At 48.6% G+C, this 17,567-nt stretch overlaps 1 protein-coding gene across 1 annotated transcript in view; it reads left to right on the forward strand.

Annotated features, from left to right (window-relative positions):
• Nucleotides 1–17,567, forward strand: part of CSMD2 (CUB and Sushi multiple domains 2) — a gene marked incomplete at its 5' end in the record, with an annotated part of 593,570 nt that overhangs the window by 207,973 nt on the left and 368,030 nt on the right. Inside the window, 1 exon segment of the mRNA XM_080802687.1 lies at nt 2,339–2,546. Within this exon segment, the coding sequence (XP_080658813.1) occupies nt 2,339–2,546 (208 nt within the window).

Here is a 17,567-nt window from a genome sequence, read left to right on the forward strand (position 1 = left end):
TCAGGACCCCCGAATGAACTCACCTTGACCTCCATCCCACACTTCTTCTGTATATCCAGCTGTCAACTCTGTCTCTGCACCAGGACATCCCTCATGCACACTCAGTCCTTGGATCTAAAACTGAACTCCTGCTTGCCTTCCCCACCACAAGGCACCCCCCTCCTGGGTTCCTGCTATAGGCAGTACCTTTCATTCATCCAGATTCTCATGCCCCAGACCTGGAACTCATCCCTCCCAACTGCCAAAGCCTGTAGATTCTGCTTCTAAAATCTCTCTGAAAGCAGTGCCCTTCCTGCAGTCCCCATGACTTCAGCTCCGATCTCATCTGGCCTCCCCTGGACTTTGGTGAATATGTCCTACCAAAAGCATCATGCCCACTCCCCTCACTCAGACCTTCTCTGTGCCATGGCCCCAGTGATCTTTCTAAAATGCAAATTCAATCATATTTCTTCACTACGTTTGATTCCCAAGATGAAGTGGAAGGGAAAGGAGAACTTAGTACCTGTTGGGCGTCTACATGGGCCAACCACTGGCTGATGCTAGGCACTGCACCATTAACGATCCCATCCAGTTATCCCAGTAAACCATCATACAGAGAAGCCAAATGAAGCTGCCAGAAATAATCACCCAATTGGGGTCACATGGCTGGGAAATGGTGGAGGCTGAATTCAAATCTAGGCCCTCCTGACCCCCAAATCCATTTTCTTTCCAATACAGTCCACTGCTTCCAAATCTTCTTGGCCCAGTGTTCTCTGTCACACGGATCCTTCTCCATTTCCGGTACCAACACCCACCATTCCTCTTAGTTCGCTCTGTGATAAGCTGTGGAGAGCCACTTATCTTAGGCATGCCCCGTTGCCTTTGTGCTTCTGTGCTTAAGACATTCGTTTCCCTGTTTTCTTAAATGCCCTACCCTTTCTTCTCTATCTGGAGAACTCCTATTCACCCTTCAAAACCTAGCTCTAAGGGCATCTCCTCCGTTAACCTTTCCCAAACTGAGTCACCCAAGCAAAGTAATTTGCTGCTTTATCCATGTCCTTCAAGTATGAATTGTACTCCTGGGAGATGGAAGAGTGCATTGGTTAAGGGCACAGCTCCTGGAATCAGGCTTAGAATTCCAGCTCCTTCAGTCACTATGAGCTGTGTCACCTGCAGCAAATGCCTGACTCTCTGTGCCTTGGTTTCCTCACCTACAAAATGGGCATGTTACTTCACAGGGTCAAAGTAAGGACTACGTGAAAGATATAGCATCATTAGAATGGTTCCTGGTATAGTGTAAGTGCTCCAGAAATACAAGCTTTTTTATTGTTACCAGGCAGCCTCTGGCACACGTTGGGAGCCGGCTTCTGCATATCTCCGTCCTTCACCACACAGTCCTGCCTCTAGCAACACATGCTAAGTGTACTGCACTTGCTCGCTTGGGTACAGGTTCTAGGACAACAGCTTAGACACCAGCCAGCTAGTGAGCCGCAGGAAAAGGATTCAGACGGCAGTCTCTGATAATCCAGAAGCCAGGCCTCTTATTAACTAGTCTATGTCAGAGCATGTTCCCCGGATCATTTTTTCTAAATATCAAGTCTCAGCTGGGGTTTGGCTGGAGCAGTGTGACTGCCAGGTTGTGTGGTGGGAGGAGGGGAACACAGTCCCTGACCTTGGGGGTTCCCAGCAGAGCTCAGAACCTGCGTGGCAGACAGACGGATGAATGGGTCACTTGGACAGGGCCACGTACATGTCTACCATCAGACACGTTGCAGCGGGAGCCCAGAGGAGAGAGCAGTCACCAAACGCTTGCGGGCATGAGGCTCTCTCCCAAGAGGTGGCATCGGAATCAGGCCTAAAAGCAGAAGGGTTGCCCTGGAGAGAAGGCATCCTGGGCAGAGGGGGCCGCAGTGTGAGCACAGGGTAGAAGGCTGGCTGTGTGTGGCGTGAGAACAGAGCTGGCCCGAAGACAAGGGCAGGAGGGAGGATCTCAGTGGTCTGGCCAGAGTGTTACCCCAGGGAGCTGTGTTGAGTTTTTGTCTTGTTTCCCCCATCGGAGGCGTCCTAAATTCAGGTGGGAAGAAATATCCTGTTCCCCACAGTGGTGACCATGGCAGTAAAGGTGACAGCTGAGTCCTTCCCTGCTCACAGCAGACCAATATGTGTGGTACCCCGAAGGTGTCCTGAATGTCAGAGTTCAGTCACAGTTCAGGGGCTGTGTCACCTTAGGTAGGTGACATAACTTCCCCGTGCCTCAGTTTCCTCATCCGTTCAAGGAGAATAGTCAGATCTGAGATTCTCAGAACAGGGCCCGGGAACTAGAGCAGCTCACCTGAGCCTCTTCTCTGTGTGCCCACAGCGGACGATGCTTGCGGGGGAACCCTGCGGGGCCAGAGCGGCATCATCTCCACCCCCCACTTCCCGTCGGAGTACCACAACAATGCCGACTGCACGTGGACCATTCTGGCCGAGCTGGGAGACACCATCGCCCTGGTCTTTATAGACTTCCAGCTGGAAGACGGTTACGACTTTCTGGAAGTCACAGGCACTGAAGGCTCCTCCCTGTGGTAAGTGCAGCAGCCCCTCCCAGTCTCCATCCGGAGGCACAGTCTCCTCCAAGGCGGGGCCTGCACTCCGAGGCCCCTTTGCCACCTTCTGGACCCACAGTTGACGAGTCTGGGTCTCATCGTGATGAAAACTCCCTGCGTGTTTTCAGAGCTGGGTCCATTTTTACAGTGATTTTGGAATCTGATTTGATGTGTACTCTTGCTGAAGACAATGGGCCTTGGTAGAGTGACTTGCCCTGAGAGTAAAAATGTTTTCTTTCTCAGGCCAGAGACTCAGTGTGCGGGTTTGAAGTACAGTTGCCTTTGTGGAGGGTATAGTCATAGTGTCCGACAAAGGGAACAGAATTGTTAGGTGGCAGTCCCTAGGGCCCTCTCCTGGGCAAGGTTTCTGATGGGAAGTGTCCAGCTTCCGGTTTGGGTGATAAGCCTTGAGTAGCGGCGTGGGGCTTAGAATGTTCTCTTGTCGTCTCCTCGTGGCTGTGTTATCGGGAGGAGGGCAAAGGGTATGGTATCAGCCCATCAGGTGCCCACAGAAAGGTGTATCAAGACTTGCTTCCCATAGGATGGGGGCGGGGGGTGTCTCGCAAGCTTCATTGCGGCATAGGGGAAGCACAGAGAAGGCATCCCCGAGGACTCTTAGAGTCAGGAGAGGACAGTGCCTGGGAAGGAGATGTGGCAGTCAGTATAAGTGGGGAGGAATGGCAGGAGAGGAAGCAAACAGGAGGCGGGGGCACATTTACTGAACCCTCTTTCAGACCAGATGTCATGTCACGGGATAGAAACATCAGCTGTGGAAGACAGGGTCTTCCAGGGTGAGGGAGGGTGAGGAAACCAGACAAATCCACAGCAGGAGCCAAGTGTGACTATTTCCAGGGAACAGAATGGGAACTGACTCCTCCCAAATGTGGGCTGGAAGATCTAGGGACTGGTATAGCCCGGAGAACTCAAATGTCCTGGGACAGTGGAAGGTGATCTGACCCGGGAGTCCAAAGACCTTGGTGCCATAAGCTTGTTGAGTGAACTTGGCCAGATCATTTACTCCCCTGAATGGGGAGTTGAGGGAAGCATGTGTGAGTCAAAGACTGACCACTGTGGGCGGGTGGCTGTTCTGTCAATGGTTTGGGGCAGCAGCTGGACACATGGTGCTAGGAGTGGGGATGAAAGCCTGGGCACCCCTCTTCTGGACTGGGACCCCAGTGCCCAGCCAGCCCGAGGCCCTCTGGCCTCCTGCCTCTTTTTGTTAAATACCAATTTTTGTGACTGCAAATAGAATACATATGCTTTGTATAGAAAACATCAAAAGGTATGGAGACATGAATAAGAAATATTAAGAGTTTGGGGCACCTGGGTGGCTCAGTGGGTTAAAGCCTCTGCCTCTGGCTCAGGTCATGATCTCAGGGTTTTGGGATGGAGCCCTGCATTGGGCTCTCTGCTCAGTGGGGAGCCTACTTCCTCCTCTCTCTCTGTCTGCTTCTCTGCCTACTTGTGATCTCTGTCTGTCAAATAAATAAATAAAATCTTGGAAAAAAAAAGAAGTATTTAGAGTTTGATGTATTTCCCTTTGGCCTTTTTGCTTTGTTTGAATCAAGCTAGCTGGCTATTTATATATGTTTTAATATTACAGAATTAGGATCTTAAAATCTATCTGTGGTTATATATTTTTAACTAAGCATTATATAATGAAAATTTTCCCTATATCATTGCAGAGGCCTCCAAAACACAAGAGGCGCAGTAATAGCCTAATTTATTGAGCATTTGTTATCAATACGTCTCAGGCTGGTTCTAAGCTCTTTTGGCTATAATTTCATCTCTTCCTTATAGAAACTCTGTGAAGTAGGGAGCATCCTTTTCCTCCTTTTCCAGATGAGGGAAATGAGGTCCAGAGAGGTTGTGTCCCTTGCTAGAAGCCACACAGCTAGTAAGGAGCAGAGCCAGGATTCAACCCCAGGTTAGTCGGACGTGAAAGGCCATCTCCGTAAGCCATGACAGAGCAACACGTTATGCGCCTTTCATTGGAGAAGGGTTGTCCCAGCTGTGTGGCATTCCCTCATCAGACTGACAAGGGTTTACTCATCGGATCTCTTATGAGGCCATTCTCAAGTTTTCACGTCTGTAAACAGATGCCAAGATGAATAGGCCTGCCAGTTCCGTCTCTTCCAGTCCCAAGGCCTCTTCTACTCACTTCTTCATCCGTGGGCCAAATGGTCTCCCACAGCTTCTGCCCCCTCCCCAGGTGTGAATCCACACGTTGTCCAAACTTCTGGAGTGAAACAAATCTGAAAGACTATTCCTTTTCCTATTAAGTCACTCAGTGGGGAAGGAATTAAGCAGAGGAAATCGTTAGGGGAGTCATTCAGAACCCTTTGCTATAAGATTAAATTATAATTATTTACAGGGTTGGCGTCACCATTTCCAGGCAGGATGCATTTGTTGTTCTAATTTATACTTGCATAGCAATTATGGATAAACAAACTTGGAGGCTCAGGACGTGTGTGCAAAGAACCCACGCTCTCGCCTGCCCCTCTCCTTTATGGATCCCTGGATTCCTGTGAAAATGTGAGGCTGCTGGTTTATGAGGGTGCTTTATATCGCCATGCATTAAGATTTTAGGATGTTTTCTTGAGTTCTGTGCCAAGTCATAGAAAGACTGCAGTTCCTGTTAAAAAAGATGAATATAAATAAACTGGGCATCCCTTCACCTATTGAGAAGACAGAGGCAGCTTTGAGAGAGAAAAAAAGGAAAAATCCACTACTTCCTTTCCCAGATGGCAGATTCCCACTGATTCAGGTTGGGTGGGTATGGGATGTTCCTGACTCAGTTTCCCCACTTTTCTCGCCACACACATACCCACTCCCCGCCATGGGATCCAAGCAGGAGAGTTTTCATTAGGGGTTCCAGTTGTTTGGATTTTGTGGACCATCAAAATTTCCAAACAATTAGGGAAATAGAGGGTTGATCATTTTTCATTTTGCCAGGCAAGGACATTAGGGGGGAAAAAAAGTTCCAACTCCTCAGAACATTATTTCATAAAACAAGGCCAATTCAAAGCCAAAAATGTGGCAGGATATAACCAATTTGCAGCCTGGCACTGGCACAAGGAAAGAAGGGGTAGGCAGAGTGCACAGAAGTAGCGGCATGTGGCAGGAGCAGCAGACCCCGCACAGGGCGGACATCAGCCGAGGCCGGCCGCTTCTAGCTTCCGACTTCCCGATCCGTGACTGGCCACTGAGAACCCGGAAGTTCGCGCTTGGAACAGGCAACCCCTGTTCCTATGGTGAGCACCAAATCCTGAACATCTGACGTGTCAAGAGATCCCCAAGTGTTTTAGATGTCCTCTCTCTAAAGTTAATTACTATTTTTTAAAAAAAAATTATTTTGTGATGGTCCATGGACAAAAGCTGGGTTCGAACTGAGAGTTACAATCCACTAGTGTATTTGGTGTTCCTCCTACACTATACACATGTGCACACACACACACACACACACACACACACACACACGCAGAGCCAAATCACCACCATTTACACATCACCAAGTGAACCCCTGTTACAATACATACCTGTGTCTCTAGTTCATGGAACTCAGTTCAGGGGCCAGATATCTCTCACTGATCCTTCTTGGGGGTGGTGGGTCTTTGCTCTGACCAGGTCAGTTGGCTGTGCCCTTCATAGAGCCTCATTCCTCCCCCTCAAATTCTAGGACAATATTCTTACCATTGCTAAAGTTCCTCATGAGGCCTCTGGACTTTTTCCGATGGCTAGGACTGAGCAGGGGCAGAGCTGGGGTTTAAAAACTCTCTTGTTTAAGACCCTGGGTTATGTGTCCCTGGAGGGTATCAGGATCATGCTATAACAAGTACAAGCGATTGCCAGCCCAGTACCCTGTCAGCCTCTCCATTGTGGAGAAAATCAGTGAATGAAAGCCCACTGGGAAGACGCAGAAGCCAGAATCTCTCCCCTCCTCCATCTGTCTCATGCTTGACACTGTCCATTTGAGTCTCTAGGCTCTTCTTCTGGGCTAAGGAAGGAGAGAAAGCCAGATGTGTCCTCCAAGAATAGGAAAGAGGTCTATGTATCTTGGCATCTAACTGGGAAGACAGAAAGCCTGGGAGTCAGACAGATTTGGGCTCAAAACCCTGATCCACCTTTGGTAGCTACTAAAGCGTATTTATCTACTCCTGAGTCTCAGTTTCCTTCCATATCTGGAAAATTGAGCTCATCATACCAGCCTAAAAAGCATGCCGGAAGGGCTGGACATGTAGGCACACAGTAGGCTCATAGTAGACACAATACTCCTGAGATGGGGACCAGAGTCAGGGGCTCAGCCTTTGAAAGGAGAAAGGTAAGATGGGGCATCTCCAGCAACTCAGAGCCCTGGTGACCCCATTCTTGGTGATCCCACTGAGGCTGTTCTTCCTAGCCCACCAGCCCCGCAACATCTCCCCGGGGCAGAAAGATGCACAGCCTGGTCACTCCAGCTGACTCAGCTCCCAGGGGAATTGCCTGGAAAGTGAGGGAAGGTGTACTGACAGAGAGCCCCTGGGTCAGACTGGAGGGTGCCCTTGCAAAGGTCAGAAGAGAGGGCGGTGGTTTTGTTGAAACTGTCCTCCCAGAGCCACATTTTGTGAGCACATGGCAAGCGGCATCACCTTTTCTTGGCTGGGCCCAGCTCCCGCTGGCCAGTGAGCTGCCTTGTTAGAAAAGGCACCTGGGTGGCTCAGTTGGTTGAGCACCCGACTCTTGATTTTGGCCCAGGTCATGATCTCAGGGCCATGGGACCAAGCCCTGCATTGGCCTCCATGCTCAGCAGGGAGTCTGCTTGAGGATTCTCTCTCCCTTTTCCTCCACCCCTCGTTCTCAATCTCACTCACTCAAATAAATAAATAAGTCTTTAAAGAAAAGAAAAAGAGGGGAGTGGATCAATGTAGTGACAGTGGCTGTTCTGGGCAGGGCTGGGAGCAGGGGGTACTTGGCTGGGGTCAGGTATAGTGCCTGCCCCGAGGGGCCCTGCTGAGTTGGGGAGAAGGGGCAGAGAGTCTGGAGAAGACGCATTCAGGAGACCACTGTCCCAGACCCAGAGGGGAAGCATGTCTCTGCCTGGCACCGTCTCACTGGCTGTGATGGATGATGCAGCGGAGTTCAACTGGGCTTTCCTCTCTTCTCTGCTCCTTCTCTTTCTCTGCTTCTCTCCTTCCCCAGGTGTCAGTTTCCTCTTGTTGCAGGGACGGCAGGCAGGCCTAACCTGTGCTCAGAACTGAAGCCACCCTTTTCCTGAGGCCTGGCTAAAGGGCCACCCGCAGGGATGTGTTTGTGATGGGGAGGCTGGTAAAAGGAGTTCAAACCTCCTTCCCACATGTGGCATTTCTGTGCAGACCCTAGAACCACCCCCACCATCTTCTTGGTTGTCATTCCTGTGGTCAGTCTCTGCCAGTGATTCCCAGCCTCTCTTCCCTGTCCCCTTTGGTATACTTGGACTTCTGTTCTTTGTTTCACTGGGATCATTTGCGATCTCCATGCCCATTCTCTATATCCCTCCCACCCCTAGCCAAACCCCCATGGACCTCTATGTGACAGACTTGCCTCCGCCAAACCTTTGAAGTAGGGAAGAAAGGGAGGGCACGCTGCGGGGTTCAGAAGAGGATGCTGCCCTCAAGTGGGAGGACCAAGGCCTTAAGAGGGGGGCTGCTTTGGAGACAAGCCTTGAAGGGTGGGTGCCACTTGGATATGGGAGAGAAGGGGACAGGGAGAACATCATCCTAGGGCTGCTGCTGGGCATCCTACCTGACATGGGAGCTGCCCTGATCCTTGAGATGCAGGGCTAGGAAGTGGTCCCAGGACTCTCTCCACGTGCTCTCACCCTGGGCTCTACCATCTGCCTCTGAGCCTCAGCAGCCCCTCCTCCTGGAGAGCAATAGAAAAGAACCTGCTAGGCTGTCTGGATCTCCTGCCCCCCAGGGCCGCCCAATAGACTTGGGTTGTTTCCAGAAAGCGAATTTCCCTGGAGAGCAGCTTCAGCCTACTCTCTGGATCAAGCTTTGAGGGTTTTTCTTCCCTTTGTTCCCCTTCCTTTTTTGCTTTTGTCTTTAATAGGTGGAGATACAAAAGTTCCCGTCTACTTTACAGACACTCAGTTTGAAAATTTTGCTAGCAACATTCTTTTTCCTCTTTGAAAGACTTTATTTTAATTATTAAGCATTTTACACAAGAAATTTGAGCCAACTAGAACCATTTGATCTCAGCGACTTTTAACTAGATATTTCATTCAGGAGTCATTAGATTCAGATATAATTAGAATGAGAACAGCATGCCAACGGGGATTTGTTAATAATAACTATTCACTTATTTACTCATTCGCATGTACTTTATCAAACCATTGGTTTAGATCATTTACGTATTTATTTCCAGTAATCATTTATTGAGAACCTTCTATGAACTAAGCCCTCCTAGGTGCTGGGGAGAAAAAGACACAGTCCCGTCCCTAAGGAGTTATTTATTCCCTCCACTGATGTTTATGTAATAGCCATGCATCATGCTGGACCCTGGAGCTCACAGTCAGGGTGAAGAGGCAGAATATAATTAAATGCTTGACAATATCATATGTTAGGTGCTTTTCTAAAAGGTATAAAGAAGCTCCCGTGGAGACTGAAAAGAGAAATGTAATAGTTAGTATTCTTTTGGTTCAAGAAATAGAAACCCACCTCCAGCTGACTCAAGCTAAAATGGGAATGCGCTGGCTTCTGTAACTGAAAAGTCGAGGGATTGGCATCAGGGACTGCTGGATCAAGGTATGCAAATAATATCATCAGAATCTATTTCTCTCCCTCCCACAGCTTTGCTCTCTTATGTGTTGGCTTCTTCAGGCATGCTTTCCCCATGAGGTAGCAAAGGCAACCACCATCGGCTCTGTGTATTCCACTGGCTTAGCAATCCCAGCAAAAAGGAATCTTCTCTTTCCTGATGGTTCCCACAAAAGCCCTAAGATGTACCTTGAGTGTGCTTGCCAGCCAGGCCCAGGTCACGTGACTCTCTGACCTGCTCAAACTTCCAGACAGGGAATAGAGGAGGGTGGTTCCCGAAAGGCAAACTGAGTCACAGGGAAGACAGAGTCTTCCTGTCCTGTTGGGAGAGGCTGCTGGAATGACTCCAATAAATGAGCCCCAGAGTGGGTAACTTTTGAATTCAACTGAATCATGGGAGTTTACCATTGTCACAGAGCAGGACAGGGCCTTGGTGTGTTGGGGGCACTGGAGGTGGGTTCAGCGTGAGCACAGGGAAAGCATGGGTCTGGAAGAACCTTGTCCCACGTTCAGAAGCTGGGAGAAGATTCCAAAGACTGTAGAAGGCTCTAGGAGTGTTCTAAGTGGAGAAGTAACGCAATCACTCTGAATTTTAATTGAGTCTAACTGGAAGGTATAAAACTATATATATAACCAGCTATAAAACTTTTTTGGTGACCACTCAGGCAGGAAATGTTCCAGCCTTGAATTAGGGCAGCTGTGAGGGTGTGGAGAGGAGGGGGTGACATCAAGAAACATCTCAGATGCAGAATCAGCTGCTTTGGGGGGTTCATTGGAAAGGAGGAATGGAGAGAGAGGAGAGTCTGGTTGACGCCCAAGTTCCTGCCTGGAAGACTGTGGTACGATTGTCTACCGAGGAGAGGGTCACAGCAGAAGGATCAGGGCTTGGGAACAGGGACACAGGGGCCCTTGAATTCTGACGTATATAGTTTTTTGAGGATCTCTAGTGGAGATGGTCAGGGGGAATCGATAGCTAGGCCAATTTGGTGTTGGGCTAAATGTTGTGGCAGGGCCTTGAGAAGTCATTGTCAGGAGCAGCACCAACACCATCATCCTTAGCAGCGTCTCCATCATCCTAGTCACCCTCACCAACTCCGTCTTTATTACCAACACCCTCCACCATAATTTATTCATTCAAGCAGACTACTTAGGGCTTCCGTTGCTGGACATTGGGCTTGGCATGGGAGTACAGTAGTGGAGGAGACAGATAAAGCCTCTGCCTTTGTGGGACTTCTGGTCTACTTTGCAGAGACTGACAATAAAATCACCAAATAAATGTAAAATGAACTTGTGTTGAGAGCTATGAAGGAAATGAACAGGATGGGGGATAGGAACAGTGGGGACCTTATTAATATAAAGTGGTCAGGGAGGCCTCTCGGAGGGGGTCAGATTTCAGCTGAGACCTGACTATTGAGAAGGACTCAGGGATCAACATTTGGGGCAGAGGGGATCACATCTGTAAAAGCCCATCATCACCGTGCCCTATATGTCCTTAAACTTTGTACATGGGAGTGCCATGGGCCTAATGCCTGTCCTCTGGGATTTTGGCTTGTTTGAATGTCAAGAGCAAGACAGGGTCAAGGTCTCAAGCTGGCAGAGAAGCTCAGGGAGCAGCTGAGATGGTGCCTGAGCAAGGCTGCTGAAGCCAGTGGCACTTGGAGCCACTTCCTGCCTTCCTGTGGGTCCCTGAGGCCCTCGCTTCCCCCTCCTTCCCTGCCACATCACAATGCTTTCTGCCACCCCAAGAAGCTGTTCTCTTCGGATGGAGCCCATGAAATTGCATCTGTTGTATCCATCAGGAGCCAGGCCATAAATAACCAGCCCTTTAAAATCTCATCTCCCGTATCTCTCCGAGTTGGAAATAACACTCCCAGCCTCACCGCCGAGCCTTAGGAAAGGATTAGTGTCCTAGCACACTGCTGGCAGAACACATCTGCAGAGTCCGGGCCAGGCCGTCTGCGCTCTCCACGGAGCACCGACGTGACTTCCTCACTTCCCTTGGTGAAGTTGGAAGGAGTAGGAAGTGAGCCGGGGTTGTCCACTGTTGGCACAGTGGCTCAGCTAGAGAGCTTGTGATTTGGCCAAGTTGTTTGCATGGGAAGCGAGGGTCAGGAGGCTGCCCTGTGCCCCCACGGGTCTGACTGCGTGCAACAGGTTTGTACTAAGTATGTCATCTGCTCAGGGGCCCGTGCCAGGACTGGGAAGGGCACCAGACAACAAGATGCTCTTTTCGACCTCTCTCTCAGGGAGCTGCCAGATGCCTGATAGTGCCGCTAAGACAGATGGAAAGAACTGTTCCGGGTCTTTCCAAAGGCCTCTTGTTCCGGCAAACCCTGCCTTCCAGAATGGCGTCAGTTCATTCAGCATGTTCAAGACCCCAATCCTAATTTCTGTTTTCATGATGCTTGCCCATGAAAGTTTGTTCCACTCACTCTTGGCCTCACTCATCCCATGGTTCATCCTGATTTTGCCTGTCTCTTGCTCCTACAACTTTTTCTGGTTTCCAGAGCCTGACCTAAGCCATTGGTTCTAACCCTGAGCCTATACTTCCGTCATCCCAGCTTGTCCTCATTTGGTGGCTAGGGGGCCCAGGGTGTGACCCTCCCAAACTCACCAGGGAAGCAGGACTCATAAAGAAAACCAGCATTTGACAATCTGAGGAAATGGCCAATGATCACTGTTGAACTCAGCAGATTTCATCATCTCGGGAGTCAGGGGCCAGGTTGGCTTGAAAAGTGGGAGGCTTCAAGGAGAACCCTGTCCCCTCTGAGAACTTCTCATCCAAGGTCTCATTCGAGTGATCTGCCTTGAAGTCCTCTCTCCACATTAATTCCTCACTCCTCCATGGCTTCTATCCCCAGCCTTCCCCTGGAACTAGTCACATTAGGATCATCATCAGAGGACCACCCCTCACCCCAACACTAACCACTTTCAGTACCCAATCCATGAGATAGTCTTTAGGTCCCCTCTTACTGGCACTTCTTTATTCCTTTACCTTGTTGGTTATTCTCTTGTTTTAGAACTTTTTCTTTGCTTTATGCTGCTCTCTCATGCTTCTTGGACCTCTCTGACCATTGCTTCTCCGTTTCCTTTGATGTCCCCAAGACTCTGTTCTGGCCTTATCGCTATTCCCATCCCATACATCTCATGGGGTACTTTTATCTGCTCTCACAGTTTCAGGTGCCACTTGTTTGTTTAGAGCTCCCAAATCTGGCTCCCCAGCCTGGCCTGCCGCTGAGCACCAAACTGTAGAGCCAACCAGCTGTGGGAAGTCTCCACCTTGATGTCCACCAACGTCCCCAAGTCAGCATGTCCCAATGTCTCTCATCATGGGCTACTAAAATGGTCAGAGTTGGTTTGCTTTCTTTGTTGATGGTATCATCTTCCACCAAGTCTTCCAAAAATCTGGGACTCTTCCCTGTTCTTGGAGTTCTCCCAATTTATACCTCCTATAACGTATTTTTCATCTTTACTGCCACTCCCCCCAGTTCAGCCCCTTATCTTTTCTTCTTTGTGGGTTGTAATAACCTCCTGACTGATCTCCCAGCTTCTTGGCACTCTTCAATTCATCCTCCCCACTGCTACCAGAATGGTTTAATTAAAATGCAGATCTGACATGCGAAGCCCCAGGCAAAAGCTTTCAATCATTTTCCATTGTCTGTGGAATAAAATTCCAGCCACTGATAAGGCCCTGTTTAATCCAACCCTTGCCTGTCACCCTGGCCTCAACTCTTGCCACTTCCTTCTTTGAGCTTCATTAACCTTAAAACTCAATGGTACAATACCACAAAGGTTTCTTTTTCGCTCATGTAACCTGTCTGCCATGGGTCAGTCCAGAGTGGCTCTGATCCACATAGTAATACAGGTGGGTTTCCAGGCTCAAGGAAGTTCCATGGCCTTATAGATGGAATGTGTGGCCTTCTCCAATGCCGTGGCAGGGAAGAAGAGTGGAGAACCTAGCACGCACTTTTCATTGCCCTGGCCCAGATACCATGCACATCACTCAACTCATATTTCATTGGCCAGAAATAGCTACGCGGTCCAGCCTAGCTGCAAAGGAGCCTGCAAACATCATGAGCAGATGAAAGGGTTGGTGAGTCAGTATCTGTGCCACATATTTCAGTGGATGAGATGTCCAGGCTCCTGTCAAAGGCCAGCCCCTCCCTCTATGTTCTAGACCTCCTAGTCCCCAGACTTCTATGCTAAATTCATCTCCTTTTTCCTGCATTCATTATTTTTTTCTTCTCTCTTGGACATAGCTCACAGCATATAGACATGTTCCACTCTCTACTGTCTAAAGTCAAACCAAAAGCACCACGCCCCGGAATCCCACTACTCATTCCCATTCAGCTGCTGCCAGTTATTGGAAACGGACCCTCTCTCAGTGTCTGCCCCACCTACCATGAAATCTGATCTTAATAAGATCTCCAGTGACCTCCAGATTGCCAGATCTGGTGTTGCTTCTCCCTTGTCACCTGACTTGGCCTCTTGGCAACACACGACATCAGTCATCTGTCCTTCTTGAACTTCTCTCCCTTCTCTTGGCTGTCATGGAGACACACAGCTAGCTACCTGTGCTCACTCCTGCTCCGTCTCCTGTCTCTCCTTGTCTAGCCTCTATCCATCACTCACAGGTAGCCTGCCCACAGGGTCCTGGGACCCTCCTCTTCTCCTTTTACCCTCATTTCCAGGTAACCTCAACAAATCACATTTTGGCCTTCAATATCATTTGTTTATATGCCAGTGGTGCTCAATTTCAATGTCCAGCCTGGAGGGACCCTCTGAGCTCCATATATATATATATATATATATGTGTGTGTGTATATATATATATATATACACACACACACACACATATATATATATATGAATTTATATATATATGAATTTCAAATTTCAAAATCTTAACAGGAATCTCAAAATGAACACTTCCAAGCAGACTTTTTTTGTGTGGTAAAATGTACATTAAATTTACCATTTTAACCATTTCTGAGTTTACAAATGAGTGGCAATAAATACCTTCACATGGTTATACAACCAACAGCTCTCTCCATCTCTAGAACATTTGTCACCTTCCCGGACTGAACCTCTCTGTCCCCACTGAATAACACCCCATCTGCTCCCATCCTCTGAGAACCACTTCTCTGTCTCTATGAATTTCACTGGTCCAGGGACCTCATATAGATGGAATTATACAGTATTTGTTCTTTAGTGTTGGCTTATTTCACTTAGAATGTTGTCAAGGTTCACCCATATTATAGCACGTTCCAGAATTCTATTCCCTTTTATGGCTGAATAATACTCTATTCTATTATATACCACCTTTTGTTTATGTGCTTCTCTGTCTGTGGACATCAGCTTCTTATTCCCTCCTCCCCCCTAACCCATCCTTCACCCGGGCTTCTCCACCTCTCTCTGCTCCCAAGAGGAAGCTGCTTGTGCCCATTCTGTTCCCCAGCATCTCTGGCTATTCAGCGGCCTTGTCTTCCTGCTTCTACCCCTGGGTAACCCGTTCTCCATGTAGCAACTTGGGTGACTAATGTTTATATGCATCAAATCACGTCTCTCTTGTTTAAGGCTTGCTAACAACTTCCCATCACACTTAGAATAAAATCCTACAACAAGACTACATTATTAGGTTACTGCCCACCTCCTTGACTTCCCTCCTATCACTCATGCAACTCGCTCTGCCCCAGCTACACTCCCCTTCCTCCTGTCTCTTGATGGGGTAAGCAGGCTTCCTCCTAGGGCTTCTGCACTAGCTCTTCCAAGGGCTTAAGATTCTCTTCCTTCACAGTGTTTTGTTTTGTTTTGTTTTTTAAAGACCCAGCTTTGGGGCACCTGGGTAGCTCAGTGAGTTAAGCCTCTGCCTTCGGCTCAGGTCATGATCTCAAGGTCCTGGGATCGAGCCCCCCACTGGGCTCCCTGCTCAGCGGGGGCCTGCTTCCCCCTCCCCATCTGCCTGCCTCTGTGTCTACTTGTAATCTCTCTTCCTGTCAAATAAATAAATAAAATCTTTAAAACAAAATTAAAAAGACCCAGATTTTTTGAAATGCAAAATTCAATTTAAATCCTCCCTCTTTAGAAAGGCCTTCCCTAGGCACAATCTAAAGTAACCCTTGCTCACTGTCCCAGCATCTTGTATTTAAAGCATTTGCCGATACTGGATGTTTTCTTGCTTGCTTATGTATGTGTCTCTTTTCTTTGCCCTTCCCCTGCCCCTCCACTGCCTGCAGAACCTTGAAAAACCCCAAATGCAGTGCTTGGCACTTAGTAGGTGTCCAAGATTGGCTTGTTAGGAGGAGAGACCTGCTTCTGTCTCACCAGTACCAATGTCCTGTGGCTAATTGCAAAGGTTAACATCGAGCCTCTCCACCAAGTATTTTAAGTGATAACCTTCCTGGGGGACATTTGCAAATTAGCCCTGACTCTTGCTGATTATTCATCCTAAACTCAGTCTGATTAATAATTAATCAGCAAACTGCTTGGCCAGAGCAGGCTGATCAGTGCTAGAAAGGATCTTAAATTATGCAAGTCACTTGGCCAGCATTGAAAAATAAAAAGCTCAGCAGTCGACAGAACTGGAGAGGTTTGATTGCAATGTGAGTGAGGTAAGGTTTCTCGCTTGTTTGTTTTTCCTTTCTGTCTTTTTTTTCCCCCTTTTGACGAAGAAATCAATTAGGCTCCCAACTTGCAACCTCAGAGAGAGACTGAATAGCACAGAAATAGAAATGTGTTAAATATCACTTTTTCTTTTTTGTTTCTTCCCTTCAAAAGAGTTTTGGTCCGAGAGACAGAGGTTAAAATTAGCCAGTTTGTTAAGCAAATGGGTGTCTGGCACCTGATGTCAATTTCTGCAGCCCCCTCAGTTCCAGTTACCCCCTTCGCGTCCTCTGAACAGCAGCACGCTGGGCCTGGCAATAAGGAGGCGAGAGATTTGATGGGCACTGCTCACTGCTGGCCCCGGGGTTGGGGCAGAATCAATTTGCCAGCAACCTGTCCCACCGGGAGGCCTTCTTGTACTCTTTGCCTCCTACCTACAAACCCCAGGGAGACAGGAGAAAAGGCAATCAGAGGGTGATGGACGGGCTCCCTGTTGCCAGGAGTGAACTCGGTGACCGCTGGGGACACTTTTAATCCTCAGTCTGCGGTGTCCATCCTGAAAGGCAGGTCCTGCCTGTGTCTTCGTATTTCTTCCAGATGCCCCTTCTGATCATTGGAGATACGGCTGATGGGGAGACTCAGGGAAAGCCAGAGGGGTCTGCCAACATTGATCTCTGGGCCTGAGAAAAGGTGCAGGGGTATAGGACTTAGTGAAGTTAGCGCAGCCCTGACGTTTGTCCAAACCAGAAGGGGTGACAAGACAATACCCTAGACCAACTGAGTCAGACAGCTCGGGGGTGGGACCCAGGCCTGCGCATTTTCAAAGCTCCCCGTGGGCTCTCTCTGCCTTAGAGGGGAACATCATGAACTCATGGAGCCTGCTAGGCTTTTAGGAAGGAGGTAATGAGGGACATCAAAGAGGGAAATAGGAAATGGGCTTCTCCCAAGTTGATTGTCTTCCCCAGACTTGCCTGGAAGGTGTTGAGAATGCTGAATCCTGGGTCCTACCCTGGGCTACTACCTCTGAAGTTTCTGAGTGGGTCTACGTTTGGTATTTCTAATCATTCTCCCAGGTGTTCGGAATCAGATCACATTTTTAGAGCCATGCTGGACCTAAACGGAACCAGTCTTTCCAGAGGAGCAATGTAGGGGGGGTGGACATTTGCCCATTGGGAATGGATCCGTTACCAAATTTCTTGGCATGGAAATCCCAGGGTTACATTTGACTTATATGTCTGGTTATGGTTTCCATTCCAGTCTGGGCAAGGGCATCTTTTACATAAAACGAGGTGCACTGACTCCTAAATATTGTTTTTTATTAATATTTTTATCTATTTAACAAATGACTTTTGCCTGCCTACTCTGCGTCACACTCTGGGATGAGTCCTGCGATTATGCTGCCAAACTAAAAAGTCGCAGCCCTCTGGCTTTGAAATCTAGCCTCACGTCCTGGTCTACCTGGGATGGGCCAATGCAATGACTCCTTTCTGAAACCTTGAGACATGCTGGCCTCCCTGATGTACCACCCCCCAACCCCCCAGCTGGTCTCCTATTGCCCTGGTATAAACCACTTAGCTTCTCTGGCATCCTTCTTCCAACAGAAACTCTGAAAAAGCATGAA

The sequence above is a fragment of the Martes martes genome (genome assembly GCF_963455335.1).
Source record: "Martes martes genome assembly, chromosome: 4".
NCBI classification, from domain to species: Eukaryota; Metazoa; Chordata; class Mammalia; order Carnivora; family Mustelidae; genus Martes; species Martes martes.